This window comes from Oncorhynchus kisutch, linkage group LG27, assembly GCF_002021735.2.
Source record: "Oncorhynchus kisutch isolate 150728-3 linkage group LG27, Okis_V2, whole genome shotgun sequence".
Taxonomy (NCBI): domain Eukaryota; kingdom Metazoa; phylum Chordata; class Actinopteri; order Salmoniformes; family Salmonidae; genus Oncorhynchus; species Oncorhynchus kisutch.
Genome location: NC_034200.2, coordinates 39394015 through 39415953, shown reverse-complemented (window position 1 = coordinate 39415953; position 21939 = coordinate 39394015). Strand labels below are relative to the sequence as shown.

Sequence of the window (21939 nt, the reverse complement as noted above, 5' to 3'; positions counted from 1 at the left end):
CATTCTCAAATTCTGGAACGTAGTAGAATTGGGCGGGAGAATCACTTTGTCTTACTGTGAAACTCTCTCTCAATTGCATGGTCAGAGAGACTCTGGTATTTACAATGTGGTTGTAAGGTTGTAAAACTACCCCCCCCCCTCCTAAGATGGGGGTTTGTTCACATCTCTGCTAGCCAATTCACTGAAGCGTCAACAGAAGATAGCCCTATTTAGTAAAAGACCAGGTTCATAATATGACAAGAACATCTCAAATAAGCAAAGAGAAACAAGTCCATCATTACTTTAAGACATGGTGGAGATCGGTCAATTCTGAACATTTCAAGAACTTAGAGCATTTCTTCAAGTGCAATTGCAAAAACCATCAAGCACTATGATGAAACTGGCTCTCATGAGGAAAGGAAGATCCAGAGTCACCTCTGCTGCAGAGGATAAGTTCATTAAGTTCATTACTGTAAGTTTAAGGTTACCAGCCTTAGAAATACCAGCCCAAATAAGTGCTTCACAGAGTTCAAGTAACAGACACATCTCAACATCAACTGTTCAGAGGCTGCGTGAATCAGGCCTTCATGGTCAAATTTCTGCAAAGAAACCACTACTAAAGGACACCAATAAGAAGAAGAGACTTGCTTGGTCCAAGAAACACAAGCAATGGACATTAGACCGGTGGAAATCTGTCCTTTGGTCTGTTGAGTCCAAATTTGAGATTTTTGGTTCTAACCACCGTGTCTTTGAGAGACAGTAGGTGAACGGATGCTCTCCGCATGAGAGTTTCCCACCGTGAAGCATGGAGGAAGGTGTGATGATGTGCGGGTGCTTTGCTGGTGACACTGTCAGTGATTCATTTAGAATTCAAGGCTGTTACGCACGCCTCTATGAAGAGGGAACGCAACACCCTGCTACAACTAAACTCTCCGTGAAGCGAAAAAGGTATGGACTGTAGGTGCGAGTAAGGATGACAACAGGCAGAATGTGGTACCGTTTACACGGTAATATGGGGAAAAGGGGCTGGACGGAACCAAAGCAAAGTACAGTGCCTTGCGAAAGTATTCGGCCCCCTAGAACTTTGCGACCTTTTGCCACATTTCAGGCTTCAAACATAAAGATATAAAACTATTTTTTGTGAAGAATCAACAACAAGTGGGACACAATCATGAAGTGGAACGACATTTATTGGATATTTCAAACTTTTTTAACAAATCAAAAACTGAAAAATTGGGCGTGCACTAACCAAAATACAGGGGGTGGTCCGCCCAGGTCTTACCTATTGTACATAGACAATGAATATACTACGGGTATATGTATGCCCGCGGGCTTCTTGCCTAAGCACTCCCTAGGTGCCTTCCCCTTCCCCCTGGGAACAAATGAAACAGAATATGAAACAATTTCACAAACAAACTAAGGACATCAAATAGGCTCTACCTGAGCAACAAACTCACACAACATACCACTTCCCAGCAAAATCTCTGCAATGACTTCCCAGCAAAATCTCTATCCTGAACAGAACACTGGCTTTATATATAGCTTCAGAAGGAATAGGTAATTGGAGACAGCTGCGTCTTGACGAGGGGGCGGGGTCAGCTCTCCAATTAGCCCTGGAGTCAACCAATCAGCTGCTTGAGGGATTTCAGGAAGAATCTCAGTAGAATCTCAGTGGAATCTCAGTAGAATCTCAGTGGAATCTCAGTGGAATCTCAGTAGAATCTCAGTGGAATCTCAGTAGAATCTCAGTAGAATCTCAGGAGAATCTCAGTGGAATCTCAGTTGAAGCAACAATAATTTGTCAAGATTTTTAGTGCGACTTTGACAAGGGACACGATTCTTCTAGGCCTAATTTGACTGTACTTCGATCATTATAGTTAAGGCACACCATCTTGAGACATGCCTCTCTCAAGCACCAATACTATGTTAGCTTCTCAGTGTTGTACTAATAACCTAATGTCATTGTGACCATCCATTTGCCTAAGTCAACTTAGACGTGTCAAAGTTAAGGTGTATAGCTTTAACTACTTATGTGTCTATCTCAAATCAAGACCGTTAACCTGCTTCCCTATAAATCAGCAAGCATGTTAAAGGACATCCGCTGAGATAGATTCAGCATTGACCAAGCCTTCACATAACAGCAAAAATAAAACCAAACCACCACAGAAGTTCAGTTTGCAGTAGATTTTATTGTTTGTTTATGTTTGTAGCGGTTTTTTTTTTACAGCTTGGAGTCAGCATGGATCGCCACCATGGGGTCCTCGTCGGTGTTGCTGATCTTGAAGTGGGCGCGACCATCGTCCCCGACGTTGATGGTCTTCCCCGTGCAGCGCTCTCCATCCCTCTGGCCAGAAATGACATCACAGTAGGCGCCGCCAGGCATGCCAGTGTTCAGAGTCACATCCAGGTGCCTGATTGGTTGAAACACAGTAAGTAGAGAGCTAAGAGTGAAGTTGATCTGAATTCAATCAATTAACCACTCAGTCAATCAATCAACCAACCAGTCAACTAATCAGTCAGTCAATCAATCGATTGATCCCTCTGCCAATAAACCCACCCACCCACCAACCCACCAGCCAACAAACTTACCAACCAGTCAGCCAACAAATTAACCAAGGTGTTACAGTATAGACATTATTAACCAAGATGTTACAGTATAGATATTATTAACCAAGATGTTACAGTATAGACATTATTAACCAAGATGTTACAGTATAGACATTATTAACCAAGATGTTACAGTATAGATATTATTAACCAAGATGTTACAGTATAGACATTATTAACCAAGATGTTACAGTATAGACATTATTAACCAAGATGTTACAGTATAGACATTATTAACCAAGATGTTACAGTATAGACATTATTAACCAAGATGTTACAGTATAGACATTATTAACCAAGATGTTACAGTATAGACATTATTAACCAAGATGTTACATTACCAGTCGTCGTTGTTGAAGACAATGAAGCCACGGTTACCGCGTCCAAAGGCCACCTGGTTGTGTCCATTGTCCCACCAGTTGGAATGGGGCTGTCCGTTCACCACGTTACGGAAGGTAGCCATGTTCCTACACAGACAGAAGACAAAGAGGGAATCTATTACCGTGGTTATTTTTTCTTCTGCAGAACAGCAACAACCAAAACTGTTCCTAGTAGCTACGGTCAGTGTAATGAACGGTGAATAAGATGTGTTGATTTAAATGTGTCTATGATACATTACATGGTCAAAGGTATGTGGACACCCCTTTATTTTAAATTTGACCTTTTTTTTACTAGGCAAGTCAGTTAAGAACAAATTCTTATTTTCAATGACGGCCTAGGAACAGTGGGTTAACTGCCTGTTCAGGGGCAGAACGACAGATTTGTACCTTGTCAGCTCGGGGATTCTAACTTGCAACCTTTCGGTTACTAGTCCAACACTCTAACCACTAGGCTACCCTGCCGCCCAATTCTTTAAATTAGTGGCTTCGGCTATTTCAGCCCCACCCGTTACTGGCGTTACAGGCGTATTAAATCGAGCACACAGTCATGCATTCTCCATAGACAAACATTGGCAGCAGAACACTGAAGAGCAAAGTGTCTATCAACGTGGCACTGTCATAATATGCCACCTTTCCAACAAGTCAGTTTGTAAAATTGAAATTCTACATCTACATAGGTATTTACACAGTAGTTTGTTGAAGCACCTTTAGCAGTGATTACAGCCTCGAGTCTTCTTGGGTATGACGCTACAAGCTTGGCACGCTTGTAATTGGGGAGTTTCTACCATTCTTCTCGGCAGATCCTCTCAAGTTCTGTCCGGTTGGACGGGAGCGTCACTGCGCAACTATTTTCAAGTTCTCCTATCTCCACAGAGGAACTCTGGAGCTCTGTCAGAGTGACCATCAAGTTCTCCTATCTCCACAGAGGAACTCTGGAGCTCTGTCAGAGTGACCATCAAGTTCTCCTATCTCCACAGAGGAACTCTGGAGCTCTGTCAGAGTGACCATCAAGTTCTCCTATCTCCACAGAGGAACTCTGGAGCTCTGTCAGAGTGACCATCAAGTTATCCTATCTCCACAGAGGAACTCTGGAGCTCTGTCAGAGTGACCATCAAGTTCCTTCTCTCCCGATTGCTAAGTTTGGCCGGGCAGCTCTTGGAAGAGTCTTGATAGTTGCAAACGTCTTCCGTTTAAGAATGATGGAGGCCACTGTGTACTTGGGAACCTTCAATATTGCAGAAATTGTTTGGTACCCTTCCCCGGATCTGTGCCTCAACACAATCCTGTCTCGGAGCTCTACAGACCATTCCTTTGACCTCATGACTTGGTTTTTGCTCTGACATTTTTTTTGTTAACTGTGGGACCTTATATAGACAGGTGTGTGCCTTTCCAAATCATGTCCAGTCAATTGAATTTACACACAGGTGGACTCCAATCAAGTTGTAGAAACATCTCAAGGACGATCAATGGAAACAGGATGCACCTGAGCTCAATGTTGAGTCTCATAGTACAGTAGGTCTGAATAGTTATGTAAATAAGGTGTTTCTGTTTTTGTTTCACCACAAGCCGTCCTCCCTAAATGAATGTTTTTTTTTAACTAGGCAAGTCAGTTAAGAACAAATACTTATTTTCAATGACAGCCTAGCAACAGTGGGTTAACTGCCTTTTTCAGGGGCAGATTGACAGATTTAGTTATTTTTTACCTTGTCAGCTCGGGGATTTGAACTGGCTTCCTTTCGGTTAAATAGTCCAATGCTCTAACCACTAGGCTAACCGCCTCCCCAATGTGCCACAAACATCCTGTGATGTACATCAATACCTGCCTTTGTTCGCTGTAGGACTTACGTAATCTGGCGCCACCTGTGCTCACACACCCATCCGTCTCCACAGGTGTCATCAGCGTTTACATGGACATCCTTGGTGGATCCATCTTCGTGGCTGGGAGGGCCCTGCCAGTCATCAGCACGGTTCCAACGGAAGGAGGACATCACACGGGCCACTCCGTAGGGATGGGCAAGCATGTAGGCCACGGCCATCTTGTAAATCCTGCAGGTGAGTCAACAATCGATGAATCTTCAAATAATGGTTGTTTTCATAATTGTTATTTTTTTCTGTTAATCATGCATTGATGTCATTGGGGGGGATCGGTATGAAAAATAGAAAAGGTAATTTTACTGAAGATAAATTGTGTACTTCCTTCAGCTGTCATAAAATATGTTTAAAGTAGTGGAAGAAGTATAAAAGGAAGGAAGTACTGTATGTTGTTAAAATGGATATTGGCAAAGTTGCGTAGTGAAAGATTTGGATGTAAGAGAGAGGTGTAGTGAGAGGGTACCTGGCGTCCCAGAAGGTGAGTATGGCGTTTCCACCTCCTCCATGACCTCTCTGGTTGTCATGGTTATCAATAAACACAAGAGCATTGCTGTCGGGCATGAAGCCCCAGCCCTCACCCCAGTTCCTGGAATACACACATCGAAATGATTTAGGAAGATGACAAAGTTGACAAATTCACACACTTTGGCTACTTACAAAATACAAATAAATCAACTGTATCTTTGAAATATTCACAAACACAATGATAAGTGTTTAGAAAAGTTATATTACGAGTTTGTATTTAATGATGTATTAAATTAGTTTGTAACGTATGAGGAAATTAGTTAAAGTTACCTCATTTGACACCGGATTTACTGAAAAAAGCACATGTCAATAGGTGGCCCAGGTATCCTCATGAAATGTCAATAGGTGGCACAGGTATCCTCATGACATGTCAATAGGTGGCCCAGGTATCCTCATGACATGTCAATAGGTGGCCCAGGTATCCTCATGACATGTCAATAGGTGGCCCAGGTATCCTCATGACATGTCAATAGGTGGCCCAGGTATCCTCATGACATGTCAATAGGTGGCCCAGGTATCCTCATGACATGTCAATAGGTGGCCCAGGTATCCTCATGACATGTCAATAGGTGGCCCAGGTATCCTCATGACATGTCAATAGGTGGCACAGGTATCCTCATGACATGTCAATAGGTGGCCCAGGTATCCTCATGACATGTCAATAGGTGGCCCAGGTATCCTCATGACATGTCAATAGGTGGCCCAGGTATCCTCATGACATGTCAATAGGTGGCCCAGGTATCCTCATGACATGTCAATAGGTGGCCCAGGTATCCTCATGACATGTCAATAGGTGGCCCAGGTATCCTCATGACATGTCAATAGGTGGCCCAGGTATCCTCATGACATGTCAATAGGTGGCCCAGGTATCCTCATGACATGTCAATAGGTGGCCCAGGTATCCTCATGACATGTCAATAGGTGGCCCAGGTATCCTCATGACATGTCAATAGGTGGCCCAGGTATCCTCATGACATGTCAATAGGTGGCCCAGGTATCCTCATGACATGTCAATAGGTGGCCCAGGTATCCTCATGACATGTCAATAGGTGGCCCAGGTATCCTCATGACATGTCAATAGGTGGCCCAGGTATCCTCATGACATGTCAATAGGTGGCCCAGGTATCCTCATGACATGTCAATAGGTGGCCCAGGTATCCTCATGACATGTCAATAGGTGGCCCAGGTATCCTCATGACATGTCAATAGGTGGCCCAGGTATCCTCATGACATGTCAATAGGTGGCACAGGTATCCTCATGAAATGTCAATAGGTGGCCCAGGTATCCTCATGACATGTCAATAGGTGGCACAGGTATCCTCATGACATGTCTGTAGGTGGCACAGGTATCCTCATGAAATGTCAATAGGTGGCACAGGTATCCTCATGACATGTCAATAGGTGGCACAGGTATCCTCATGACATGTCAATAGGTGGCCCAGGTATCCTCATGACATGTCAATAGGTGGCCCAGGTATCCTCATGACATGTCAATAGGTGGCCCAGGTATCCTCATGACATGTCAATAGGTGGCCCAGGTATCCTCATGACATGTCAATAGGTGGCCCAGGTATCCTCATGACATGTCAATAGGTGGCCCAGGTATCCTCATGACATGTCAATAGGTGGCCCAGGTATCCTCATGACATGTCAATAGGTGGCACAGGTATCCTCATGAAATGTCAATAGGTGGCCCAGGTATCCTCATGAAATGTCAATAGGTGGCACAGGTATCCTCATGACATGTCAATAGGTGGCACAGGTATCCTCATGACATGGCACAAGTGAATGGGGGGAGGGGGGGGGGCTTTCCTCTTTAGTTGCTCCTGTATTGTTCCTCAAGCAAAGGGAGGAGGCTGATGACATCACGTCAGACCATTAGACCATCAGATGACATCACGTCAGACCATTAGACCATCAGATGACATCACGTCAGACCATTAGACCATCAGATGACATCACGTCAGAGCATTAGACCATCAGATGACATCACGTCAGAGCATTAGACCATCAGATGACATCACGTCAGACCATTAGACCATCAGATGACATCACGTCAGACCATTAGACCATCAGATGACATCACGTCAGACCATTAGACCATCAGATGACATCACGTCAGACCATTAGACCATCAGATGACATCACGTCAGACCATTAGACCATCAGATGACATCACGTCAGACCATTAGACCATCAGATGACATCACGTCAGACCATTAGACCATCAGATGACATCACGTCAGACCATTAGACCATCAGATGACATCACGTCAGACCATTAGACCATCAGATGACATCACGTCAGACCATTAGACCATCAGATGACATCACGTCAGAGCATTAGACCATCAGATGACATCACGTCAGACCATTAGACCATCAGATGACATCACGTCAGACCATTAGACCATCAGATGACATCACGTCAGACCATTAGACCAGCAGATGTGACATCACGTCAGACCATTAGACCATCAGATGTGACATCACGTCAGACCATTAGACCATCAGATGACATCACGTCAGACCATTAGACCATCAGATGACATCACGTCAGAGCATTAGACCATCAGATGACATCACGTCAGAGCATTAGACCATCAGATGACATCACGTCAGACCATTAGACCATCAGATGACATCACGTCAGACCATTAGACCATCAGATGACATCACGTCAGACCATTAGACCATCAGATGACATCACGTCAGACCATTAGACCATCAGATGACATCACGTCAGACCATTAGACCATCAGATGACATCACGTCAGACCATTAGACCATCAGATGACATCACGTCAGACCATTAGACCATCAGATGACATCACGTCAGAGCATTAGACCATCAGATGACATCACGTCAGAGCATTAGACCATCAGATGACATCACGTCAGACCATTAGACCATCAGATGACATCACGTCAGACCATTAGACCATCAGATGACATCACGTCAGACCATTAGACCAGCAGATGTGACATCACGTCAGACCATTAGACCATCAGATGTGACATCACGTCAGACCATTAGACCATCAGATGACATCACGTCAGACCATTAGACCATCAGATGACATCACGTCAGAGCATTAGACCATCAGATGACATCACGTCAGAGCATTAGACCATCAGATGACATCACGTCAGACCATTAGACCATCAGATGACATCACGTCAGACCATTAGACCATCAGATGACATCACGTCAGACCATTAGACCATCAGATGACATCACGTCAGACCATTAGACCATCAGATGACATCACGTCAGACCATTAGACCATCAGATGACATCACGTCAGACCATTAGACCATCAGATGACATCACGTCAGACCATTAGACCATCAGATGACATCACGTCAGACCATTAGACCATCAGATGACATCACGTCAGAGCATTAGACCATCAGATGACATCACGTCAGAGCATTAGACCATCAGATGACATCACGTCAGACCATTAGACCATCAGATGACATCACGTCAGACCATTAGACCATCAGATGACATCACGTCAGACCATTAGACCAGCAGATGTGACATCACGTCAGACCATTAGACCATCAGATGTGACATCACGTCAGACCATTAGACCATCAGATGACATCACGTCAGACCATTAGACCATCAGATGACATCACGTCAGAGCATTAGACCATCAGATGACATCACGTCAGAGCATTAGACCATCAGATGACATCACGTCAGACCATTAGACCATCAGATGACATCACGTCAGACCATTAGACCATCAGATGACATCACGTCAGACCATTAGACCATCAGATGTGACATCACGTCAGACCATTAGACCATCAGATGACATCACGTCAGACCATTAGACCATCAGATGACATCACGTCAGACCATTAGACCATCAGATGACATCACGTCAGACCATTAGACCATCAGATGACATCACGTCAGACCATTAGACCATCAGATGACATCACGTCAGACCATTAGACCATCAGATGACATCACGTCAGACCATTAGACCATCAGATGACATCACGTCAGACCATTAGACCATCAGACCAACTCTGAATGGACGATGTCTTTAAGTAGATTTATTTTCCCGCTTAAGTGCGTGGACATCACTGCATTTATACTTCAGATATTGTTTATCAACAGAAAAAAGTTCAGAAATAGCCGGAGTCCATCTTTAATGAGTTGCTTGCTTGTTGAATAAGAGCATCTGCTAAATTACTACAATGAAAATGTACAATGTTAACTCCTGTAATCATATCTTACTTGGTGTAAGACAGCTTTTCTCCGTTCCACTTGCGGAAGACGTTTCCGATTTTGGCTCCATATTTGAACTCAGTGACTCTGCCTAAGGGGAAGTACTCTGAGGTCTGGATGGCCTCGCCACCCATGTCGATAACCTAAACGGAATCAATGAAGAAAAAATGTAGCACTGTTGAAGATATACATTTACAAATGGAGATGCCAAGACTGAGTAAGAGGATGGTAGATGGTACGTCTACATGTTATGGAACACAAACTGATTGGATTCAGTCCTATATAGACGTTTTTCCGATGCTCAAAGCAATTATATTGTGTGTTTGCGTGGGGGGGGGCGAGTAGTATAGTTTTATAGTATGTAAATTATATTTATATTTTATAGTATATTACTAGAAAAACAAGGAGTTACATAATTACCTCCTGGAACAGGAAGGGTCTGGATCCCCCGTTGAACCAGCGGGTGTTGAGGTTGTGCAGACTTCCGTAGATGACAGTAAGGTCGCCGGGCCACATGTGTTTACTGGCGTCCACTCTGAACCCGGCCACTCCCATGTCGATCAGCTTGTTCATGTAGTCGGCCACCTTTTCTCTGACGTAGTTTTTCTCTAGGGCGAGATCCAGCAGACTCACCAGACGACAATCACGCACCTGTGGATGGAGCAAAACATTACGTAAGCTGATTATAGTAATGTGCCCGTTACCAACTTGAAAGAGTGACAGTGTGAAAGTATCACAATAACACACATTGCATTGTATCACACAAGTAAAACAGCAAACTTGAATCAATTTAGACTTTAAAAAAAAGTTTGTTTCCCAATGTTAAAGACTACTCCTTTAGGTGGTCTTAATGAAGACCACTATTCAGCATATCCACAAAAAAGAGAAACATTATTTTGTGAAATTGCGTAAAAATTGCCTGACCTTTCAGCTAGCAAGGTGTCTGAGAGCTAGGACCGCACCAAGGGTTAACATAATGTGTGTTGTCTCTTAGTGTGCAGGTGTCTGAGAGCTAGGACCGCACCAAGGGTTAACATAATGTGTGTTGTCTCTTAGTGTGCAGGTGTCTGAGAGCTAGGACCGCACCAAGGGTTAACATAATGTGTGTTGTCTCTTCGTGTGCAGGTGTCTGAGAGCTAGGACCGCACCAAGGGTTAACATAATGTGTGTTGTCTCTTAGTGTGCAGGTGTCTGAGAGCTAGGACCACACCAAGGGTTAACATAATGTGTGTTGTCTCTTAGTGTGCAGGTGTCTGAGAGCTAGGACCGCACCAAGGGTTAACATAATGTGTGTTGTCTCTTAGTGTGCAGGTGTCTGAGAGCTAGGACCGCACCAAGGGTTAACATAATGTGTGTTGTCTCTTAGTGTGCAGGTGTCTGAGAGCTAGGACCGCACCAAGGGTTAACATAATGTGTGTTGTCTCTTCGTGTGCAGGGCAAATAAAAAAAATATTCAACTAGCAGACCTCCAGTTGTGGCAGCGTCCTAATTAAAGTACACAACGCAGAACGAACCACGCTACAAACTTTAAAAAATAAAATAAATACGATCTGCAATAATAATTTAGTGTTTACTGATTCATACCTGGTTGATATCAATAATAATTTAGTGTGTACTGAGTCATACCTGGTTGATATCATTGTAATTTAGTGTGTACTGAGTCATACCTGGTTGATATCAATAATAATTTAGTGTTTACTGAGTCATACCTGGTTGATATCAATAATAATTTAGTGTGTACTGAGTCATACCTGGTTGATATCATTGTAAGTTAGTGTGTACTGAGTCATACCTGGTTTATATCATTGTAATTTAGTGTTTACTGAGTCATACCTGGTTGATATCATTGTAATTTAGTGTGTACTGAGTCATACCTGGTTGATATCGTTGTAATTTAGTGTGTACTGAGTCATACCTGGTTGATAGCGTTGTAATTTAGTGTTTACTGAGTCATACCTGGTTGATATCAATAATAATTTAGTGTTTACTGAGTCATACCTGGTTGATATCAATAATAATTTAGCGTGTACTGAGTCATACCTGGTTGACATCATTGTAATTTAGTGTTTACTGAGTCATACCTGGTTGATATCAATAATAATTTAGCGTGTACTGTGTCATACCTGGTTGATATCATTGTAATTTAGTGTTTACTGAGTCATACCTGGTTGATATCAATAATAATTTAGCGTGTACTGAGTCAAACCTGGTTGATATCAATAATAATTTAGTGTTTACTGAGTCATACCTGGTTGATATCAATAATAATTTAGCGTGTACTGAGTCATACCTGGTTGATATCATTGTAATTCTCGATGTCTCCGCTGGCAGATTTGCACTTGCCTTCGTTGAAATCAAAGCTACTGAAGGGAATGGAAGGGAAGTTCATGTTTTTGGCACTGAAATAGGTTCCACAGGTAGAGTGGGTTCCCTCTCCGCCTCCAGCTGCACACATGTGGTTGATGACGGCATCAACGTAGATGTTAACCTGGGAATATTAGGAGAGAGGTTGCAGTGTCACAAGAAAACTGAACAGGACATAGACCTGGAGGAAGGATTTTAACTGTTGGTTCTGTTGGTTTGGTTTGTTGTTAGACCAACAGTTAAACTTGGTTCTGTCGTTTTGTTTTGTTGTTAGACCAACAGTTAAACTTGGTTCTGTCGTTTTGTTTTGTTGTTAGACCAACAGTTAAACTTGGTTCTGTCGGTTTGGTTTGTTGTTAGAACATCAGTTAAACTTGGTTCTGTCAGTTTGGTTAAGAATTGGTAGGCCATCAGTTAAACTTGGTTCTGTCAGTTTGGTTAAGAGTTGGTAGGCCATCAGTTAAACTTGGTTCTGTCAGTTTGGTTAAGAGTTGGTAGGCCATCAGTTAAACTTGGTTCTGTCAGTTTGGTTAAGAGTTGGTAGGCCATCAGTTAAACTTGGTTCTGTCAGTTTGGTTAAGAGTTGGTAGGCCATCAGTTAAACTTGGTTCTGTCGGTTTGGTTAAGAGTTCGTAGACCATCAGTTGGTTCTGTCGGTTTGGTTAAGAGTTGGTAGACCATCAGTTAAACTTGGGTCGGTAGTATGAGTATGATGGTGATTTACATTTTTTTCTGTGTGTTTGTGGGAGCAGAGTAGGAGATAAAGTAGCCTACTTAACCCCTAGCAGTGGACTTCTATGACGATATGAAGTTTGTCATGTTCATGATCACATGTTGTTTTTATTATTGTTGTTTACCCCAACGTTGTTGCATCTGGTAATCATGTCTCTGAGCTCGCTCTCATTTCCTGATCTGGAACACAGGTTGTAGCTGATTGGCTGGTACCGCTCCCACCATGGTCTCCACGGGCTGGTCAACAAAACGCTCTCAGTAGGAGGAGAGATCTAAGGGGAAGAGGCAACAGCATAGGTACATTTCTAACTCAAACATCACCTCAGGGCGCGGCAACCATGAAGCAGAATCAGTGGGTTAGCCAGTCATCTTTAAAAAAACAACAGTTAACATCGATATGTGTTTTTGGATATATCTATATACATAGATGAAAATGAAAATGTGCATTCCGTATCTGTTACTCTCTATATATCTGTATCTATTACTCTATATATACAGTATCTGTATTTATTACTCTCTCTCTCTCTCTACACACATATATATATATATATATATATACTGCTCAAAAAAATAAAGGGAACACTTAAACAACACAATGTAACTTCAAGTCAATCACACTTCGGTGAAATCAAACTGTCCACTTAGGAAGCAACACTGATTGACAATAAATTTCACATGCTGTTGTGCAAATGGAATAGACAACAGGTAGAAATTATAGGCAATTAGCAAGATACCCCCAATAAAGGAGTGGTTCTACAGATGCATTAGTCCAGGTCTGGGAGGAGATCCTTCAGGAGACCAGGGAGGTCATACAGGCACGTGGAGGCCACACACACTACAGAGCCTCATTTTGACTTGTTTTAAGGACATTACATCAAAGTTGGATCAGCCTGTAGTGTGGTCTTCCACTTTAATTTTGAGTGTGACTCCAAATCCAGACCTCCCTGGGTTGATAAATTTGATTTCCATTGATCATTTTTGTGTGATTTTGTTGTCAGCACATGTAAAGTAAAAAAGTATTTAATAAGGATATTTCATTCATTCAGATCTAGGATGTGTTATTTTGGTGTTCCCTTTATTTTTTTGAGTAGTGTATATATATATATATATATATATATATATATATATATATATATATCTATTACTCTCTCTATATAAATAATAGTATATATTACTATCTCTCTATCTCTCTATATATCTATTATTCTGTATATATATATATATATCTGTATATATTACTCTCTTTATATTTCTGTATCTATTTCTCTGTATATATATATATATATATCTGTATCTATTGCTCTCTCTATATATATCTGTATCTATTATTCTCTCTCTCTATATATTTCTGTATCTATTACTCTGTATAAATATATATATGTATCTATTACTCTGTATATATATATACCTGTATCTATTACTCTGTATAAATGTACCTGTATCTATTACTCTGTATATATATATACCTGTATCTATTACTCTGTATATATATATATACCTGTATCTATTACTCTGTATAAATGTACCTGTATCTATTACTCTGTATATATATATACCTGTATCTATTACTCTGTATATATATACCTGTATCTATTACTCTGTATATATATATACCTGTATCTATTACTCTGTATATATATATACCTGTATCTATTACTCTGTACATATATATATACCTGTATCTATTACTCTGTATATATATATATATATCTATTACTCTGTATATATATATACCTGTATCTATTACTCTGTATATATATATACCTGTATCTATTACTCTGTATATATATATACCTGTATCTATTACTCTGTATATATATATATATATCTATTACTCTGTATATATATATACCTGTATCTATTACTCTCTCTATATATATACCTGTATCTATTACTCTGTATATATATATACCTGTATCTATTACTCTCTCTATATATACCTGTATCTATTACTCTGTATATATATATATATCTATTACTCTGTATATATATATACCTGTATCTATTACTCTGTATATATATATATATATCTATTACTCTGTATATATATATACCTGTATCTATTACTCTCTCTATATATATACCTGTATCTATTACTCTGTATATATATATACCTGTATCTATTACTCTCTCTATATATATACCTGTATCTATTACTCTCTCTATATACATATCTGTATCTATTACTCTCTCTATATATATACCTGTATCTATTACTCTGTATATATATACCTGTATCTATTACTCTCTCTATATATATACCTGTATCTATTACTCTCTCTATATACATATCTGTATCTATTACTCTCTCTATATATATACCTGTATCTATTACTCTCTCTATATACATATCTGTATCTATTATTCTTTATATATATATATATATGTATCTTATACTATTGCAACTGTGGTATGTGCTCATAATGTTTGCTAAAATGAAGACATTAACCAGGTTTCCATCCAACCCTTTTCTGCGAGTAAAGTATGTTGGGTAAAAAACAATTCAAAACATGCCTGATGGAAACAACATATTTGTCTGTAAAACTTTCCAAATGTCCACCAAACAAAATGCGTTAGACAAGGTGGGATCTTTTTGTGTCTGTAAAAAGGAATTATCAGAGAAATGGTTGTGGAAAAGTCTATATTATTATATAATAACCATCATATTTAAGTCATCTTGGCGTCACGCGATGATATGGTGTGTGGTCATCCCACTACGACTAGAGACTAGCAGGCAGTTTATTAGTCTACAGATGATATAACTGTAACAGGATGTTGAAAGTGCACGGTGACGAGCTTGATGCTCCTTTCCATTGAGTGTCTTATTCTGGTGATCAATGTTTTGCTGCCTGTTTGACATGTAGAACTAATCTCACTCCTTTGTCCATAATAATCTCATCCTGTAGACTGTATCTGCCATCTGTTGGGTAGAGAGCACGTGCCACACAACATTCTTTGTGACGAAACCATCAGTAGACATGAAAATGCGATGGAAACTCACTTAAATGTTATTTTTTATTCGGTACAAGTTACTTTTATGTGCACTACTTCGTCACGCACAGACTTTTATCCGCAACAAGGCAATTTGATGGAATTACATCTGTGGTGGGAAAATGTACATCTTGGTAGTTTTTTGGAGGGGTATTTTTGAATGTTCGCACCAAAATCTGTCGCAAATTGGATGGATGTAGCTAATGATACAACAGTCATATGATATATACTCATATGGGAAGAGGAAATGTAAGGTATTAGCCATAAGAACAACAACCATGGTGAGTACATTAGGATAAACCCTGGGGCTGGAGAAAAACAACCATGGTGATTACATTAGGATAAACCCTGGGGCTGGAGAACAACAACCATGGTGAGTACATTAGGATGAACCCTGGGGCTGGAGAACAACAACCATAGTGAGTACATTAGGATAAACCCTGGGGTAGGAGAACAGCAACCATGGTGAGTACATTAGGATGAACCCTGGGGCTGGAGAACAACAACCATGGTGAGTACATTAGGATGAACCCTGGGGCTGGAGAACAACAACCATGGTGAGTACATTAGGATGAACCCTGGGGCTGGAGAACAACAACCATGGTGAGTACATTAGGATAAACCCTGGGCCTGGAGAACAACAATCATGGTGAGTACATTAGGATAAACCCTGGGGCTGGAGAACAACAACCATGGTGAGTATATTAGGATAAACCCTGGGCCTGGAGAACAACAACCATGGTGAGTACATTAGGATAAACCCTGGGGCTGGAGAACAACAACCATGGTGAGTACATTAGGATGAACCCTGGGCCTGGAGAACAACAACCATGGTGAGTACATTAGGATAAACCCTGGGGCTGGAGAACAACAACCATGGTGAGTACATTAGGATAAACCCTGGGGTAGGAGAACAGCAACCATGGTGAGTACATTAGTATAAACCCTGGGGTAGGAGAACAGCAACCATGGTGAGTACATTAGGATAAACCCTGGGGTAGGAGAACAGCAACCATGGTGAGTACATTAGGATAAACCCTGGGATAGGAGAACAGCAACCATGGTGAGTACAGTAGGATAAACCCTGGGGCTGGAGAATAACAACCATGGTGAGTACATTAGGATAAACCCTGGGCCTGGAGAACAACAACCATGGTGAGTACATTAGGATAAACCCTGGGGTAGGAGAACAGCAACCATGGTGAGTACATTAGGATAAACCCTGGGGTAGGTGAACAGCAACCATGGTGAGTACATTAGGATAAACCCTGGGACTGGAGAATAACAACTATGGTGAGTACATTAGGATAAACCCTGGGCCTGGAGAACAACAACCATGGTGAGTACATTAGGATAAACCCTGGGGTAGGAGAACAACAACCATGGTGAGTACATTAGGATAAACCCTGGGGCTGGAGAACAACAACCATGGTGAGTACATTAGGATAAACCCTGGGGTAGGAGAACAACAACCATGGTGAGTACATTAGGATAAACCCTGGGGCTGGAGAACAACAACCATGGTGAGTACATTAGGATAAACCCTGGGGTAGGAGAACAACATCCATGGTGAGTATATTAGGATAAACCCTGGGGCTGGAGAACAACAACCATGGTGAGTACAGTAGGATAAACCCTGGGGCTGGAGAACAACAACCATGGTGAGTACATTAGGATGAACCCTGGGGATGGAGTCTTTCTTGACCAGTTGAGATAAACAGGAAAAACTTCTCCATTCTCCAACAGTACATACCTGAACTCCAGCGTATCCTTTGGGAGCCAGGAACCTCTCACACTCAGCCGCGATGTCGTTCCACTTCCACTCAAACAGGTGGACGATGGCCTGCCTGCCGTGCTTGGCATGGGGATTGTTGAAAGCCTGGCTCAGCCCCAGCAGGGCCAACAGAACTAGATACCTCATCATGTCTATCCCTGGTCGAGATAGAAAAAAAAAGAATCAGACGACAAACTGGAGAGTTGACACCCGGTATATATACAGAGCGTAGATGTCTGACCATTCACGCTATGGCCAATGATAGGGCGTATTATGTTTCTGTAAAGATTCCACATGTGTTTATCTACAATGTCAAGGGCAGTGTAAAAGCAGGTGTGTGGTGTCAAGTCTTACTCACGATTGAAGTAACCTACAGAGTTTTCCTTCCACAAATAGAAGAGTGAAAAATACCTCTGGCATACTGAGATCTGCTTTACCTGAATTACACTCTAAGAAAAAAAGGGTTATTTGCTGAGGGATAGGGTTCTACCAAGAACTGGTTTGATCTGAAGAACCTTTTTTGGAAGACAAGGCTTATTTGTAAGGCAAAGGGTTCTACATAGAACCTTTAATATTCTTAGAACTATTTCTGGAAGAAAGGGTTCTTTGATGATTCGTTGGTAGGCAAGAAGGGTTCTACATAGAACCATATATCATATTTCCCAGCATGCTCTATTGCAGGGAGATTCTCAGAATTGTTTGTTTCACAGTAATATCTGTGTTTTTGCATGTACATTGATTTGTTTATTAACTTTATGCTACACAAAGAAAAATAACATTGTTTTCTAAACTAATCCAATCTGTTAGTAGTTAGATTTCTTGTACCCGTTACTGAGATGGTTGACCCAGTTTAGATGATTGGGGTAGGTTCAGAGGTCAATCTTTTCTACTCTTGCAGTCATTCTGAATGAAGACTGCAGGTAAATTAACAATTCCACTTGTTGGATATCCTAAATTCTGGCTGGATTCCAATAGGATATACGCATCACTTTGCAAGCCAATATAATGTGACTTTCAGGCCTTTTGTGGCCTGTAACTCCACCCTGTTAGGGTATAACTAGGTTCTCTCAAAGAAAGGCCTTAATGATATATGTAATGTATTGTCATAAATAATTAGATTGGAAAAGGCTGGTGGAACAGTGAAATTCACACCAGACCACACAAGCTAAGGTTGCAAATTGTTGAATTTCTAAGACCAAAACATGCCGGGTGACGCTGGTGTGTGCAGTGGTTTAAACTACAACTCTACCAAAGGACAAGACGATACCACGTGGAGCATTGGCAACACGGATGGAAATGGTTCAACTCTGAGACTATCATTCACTACAGAATAAGATCAAATCTTAGATCAAGAATTACTAGTCTGCAGCTAGAAATGACATAAGTCTAGAACGAGAATACAGACAACCGCCGAAGCATCTATTCTATGAGAACATTTCTGAATGGAACTCTGAAGTACCCATTCTAACCACCTACAACCACAAAAGACTTAAATTAAAGTTAACCAGAGACTCAGATGAACCCTACCGGACGATCGAGATTCCAACAGAAGAGACAACAATGACATACAGGTGTAAATATATATACATTGCAATTTTTCTCGAATGAGCGGCTGTTCATGTGCAAAGGATTAACATTTAAATGAATATAATTATAGACTGTGTGTAGTGTATCCACTTTCTCAGTCCCACCCCATTCCTTTTATCTACCAAGTTGTTATATCGACTTAGTCCACTAGGGACTTTTCATTGTATCATGAAGCAACCCAATGTACTAATTGTGTGTGTTTTCATGTTTTTCTGTGAGTTGATTAGTTAGTAAATAAAAAATTAAGACAATTTGTATAACGCTAATTCATAATTTATGCTCATATCGAAATTGAAAAACCGTGATGATGGAACTAAAATCAAACCGACCTCAATACGAACTAAATATTGTGTACAAGCCAGAATGTGTCTGACTATACGAAGGAAAGACTACATTATCTATTTCAGTTTTAGTTTTGTGTTTTACTAAGAAAAGGCTGTACAGTGGGGCAAAAAAGTATTCGTTTCGGTTCGTGCAGATGACCAAGAATTTGTTTCGGTTCGTGCAGATGACCAAGAATTTGTTTTGGTTCGTGCAGATGACCAAGAATTCGTTTCGGTTCGTGCAGATGACCAAGAATTTAACGACGTTTGGAATGAGACTAACAAGGTAATAATAATACATTAATGAGACTAATCGATCAGATATTAAATATCTGAAGAGTTATATTCGGAAAATTATAACTCTGTAAGTCAACATTTTCCATGGTACCCCGACTTCCTAGTTAATTAAGTTGACCATTATTAATTTAATCACGTAATAACAATTACACATAGAGAATTGATTTGATAAAATAACAGTCTTCACATTCAATGATAGCAAAGACACGACAAACCCTTCATAGACGGTTCTAGGAAGAACCTTTACATGATAACATGGTTCTTGGTTGAAACCTTCTAGGCAGAACCATATTACAGGTAGTTATTTGAAGAACCCTACATAGAGGGTTCTAGATATAAACCCTCAGCCAAATGACAAAATATGCGAGAATATTACACTGTGTTTCAAGTAGCATAAAAAAACAGTAGTAATTGATGATGGTTGTAAGAGATTTTGTGTGATTTGTATTCATAGCAGGAACACAGATGCCTTTTCTACACTCTTAGAAAAAAGCTTAAAAAAGGGTTCTACGGCTGTCCCCTTTTTGGTTCCAGGTAGAACCCTTTTGGTTCAAAGTGGAACCCTTTTAGCTTCTACATGGAACTCAAAATAGTTCTACCCAGAACCAGAACCAAAAAGGGTTCTACGGCTGTCCCCTTTTTGGTTCCAGGTAGAACCCTTTTGGTTCAAAGTGGAACCCTTTTAGCTTCTACATGGAACTCAAAATAGTTCTACCCAGAACCAGAACCAGTACAAAAAGGGTTATTCAAAGGGTTCTCTTATGGGGACAGCCAAAGGATCCTTTTAAGTTTTAAATAGCACCTTTTCTCTAAGAGGTCATGAAAGCTATGCACAATATTCTTACAAAAGAAGGAAACACTGAATAATTTCAGCTGCAACCTTACCTTGTGTATCGCCCTGTTGTGAACCCAGATATATTGTAATATTTGCTAAATAGCCAGCGAATGGTGCAACAGTTTGTCAGAGCTAGCATTTGTTTTGCCACTATAAAATCAATAGCTGAAATGGATATCTGAGATTGCAACATTTGATCTAGTGGAAGGAACATCTCACTGTCAATATAATACAAAAGAAAAAACAACATCTAACATTTACAGTGATTATTATAAACTACAATGTATAGATACATGTAACTATAGATCATAGAGATGTTATAGACAGACATATTAATTCAGTGTTCATAGTGTTTAGGATGTACTGATTTAGAATTGCTTGAAATAGTCATCTGTCGTATTTAGAGTGTGTGCGTGTGCGTGTGCGCGCGTGTGTGTGTACTGGTTTTCCAACCAACAACACTATACTCGAGATAGCATGCCAATTCTGATAGAAATAAAAAATGTCAGGGGGCTCAATCCAACAGTGAAGTTCACCATGACTTTATGGTAATGTTTTTCGTTACATACAACTACAGTAGTTGGTGGTGCTTGTATAACCAGGGCTTATGTTCTCTCTGACTGACCTTGACATGTTTTTCCGATCTGCTTTATCAGTTTCAGAGAAATATACCTGGAGCTTTATCTTTATTTATAAATAGCTCACAGTAAAGTTCTCTCTTTTTGTGTACAATTCATAAAACACCATAAACTAAAATCATAGTATTTTTGTTTGAATATCTAATAAATAACATGATTATTTTACCTTTATTTAACTAGGCAAGTCAGTTAAGAAAAAAAAATCTAATTTTCAATGATGGCCTAGGAACAGTGGGTTAAACTGCATTGTTCAGGGGCAGAATGACAAATTTGGGGGAATTTTGGGATTCGATCTTGCAACCTTTCGGTTACTAGACCAACGCTCTAACCACTAGGCTACGCTGCCACCCCATGGACAGTATGTGGATAGAATATGTAGTATATCTGTAAAATACATGGATAGAATATGTAGTATATCTGAACAGGATGGCCTTGACTAGAATACAGTATATACATATGAAGAGGATAAAACAGTAGAGTATATACTGTATATATGAAATGAGTAAAACAGTATGTAAACATGATTAAAGTGACCAGTGTTCCATGTCTATGTATATAGGGCAGCAGCCTCTAAGGTGCAGGGTTGAGTAAACGGGTGGTAGCCGGCTAGTGACATTGACCTAAAGTTCAGGGTATGGTACTGGGTGCGGGCCAGCTAGTGGTGACTGTTTAACAGTCTGGTGGCCTTGAGATAGAAACTGTTTTTCAGTCTCTCTGTCCTAGCTTTAATGCACCAACCTCGCCTTCTGGATGATAGCGGGGTGAACAGGCAGTGGCTCAGGG

The 21939-nt window shown here is 40.6% G+C and overlaps 1 protein-coding gene across 2 annotated transcripts; it reads right to left on the bottom strand.

The window, feature by feature from the left end:
• Window positions 1-2150: 2150 nt before the first annotated feature.
• On the bottom strand, window positions 2151-20704 carry LOC109871899 (pancreatic alpha-amylase). Of its 2 annotated transcripts, none has more exons than XM_020462924.2 (10): window positions 20569-20704; window positions 17456-17634; window positions 12837-12983; window positions 11906-12103; window positions 10036-10266; window positions 9625-9758; window positions 5302-5424; window positions 4812-5012; window positions 2928-3053; window positions 2151-2390 (listed from the first exon to the last, which is right to left on the bottom strand). In XM_020462924.2, exons 2-10 carry the CDS (start codon window positions 17624-17626, stop codon window positions 2201-2203), a joined length of 1521 nt encoding a protein of 506 aa, XP_020318513.1. In that variant the 5' UTR covers window positions 17627-17634; window positions 20569-20704; the 3' UTR covers window positions 2151-2200. The 2 variants fall into 2 exon arrangements, with proteins under 2 accessions (XP_020318513.1, XP_020318514.1); XM_020462925.2 differs by lacking the exon at window positions 20569-20704 and adding an exon at window positions 17835-17922.
• Between the last annotated feature and the right edge of the window lie 1235 nt (window positions 20705-21939).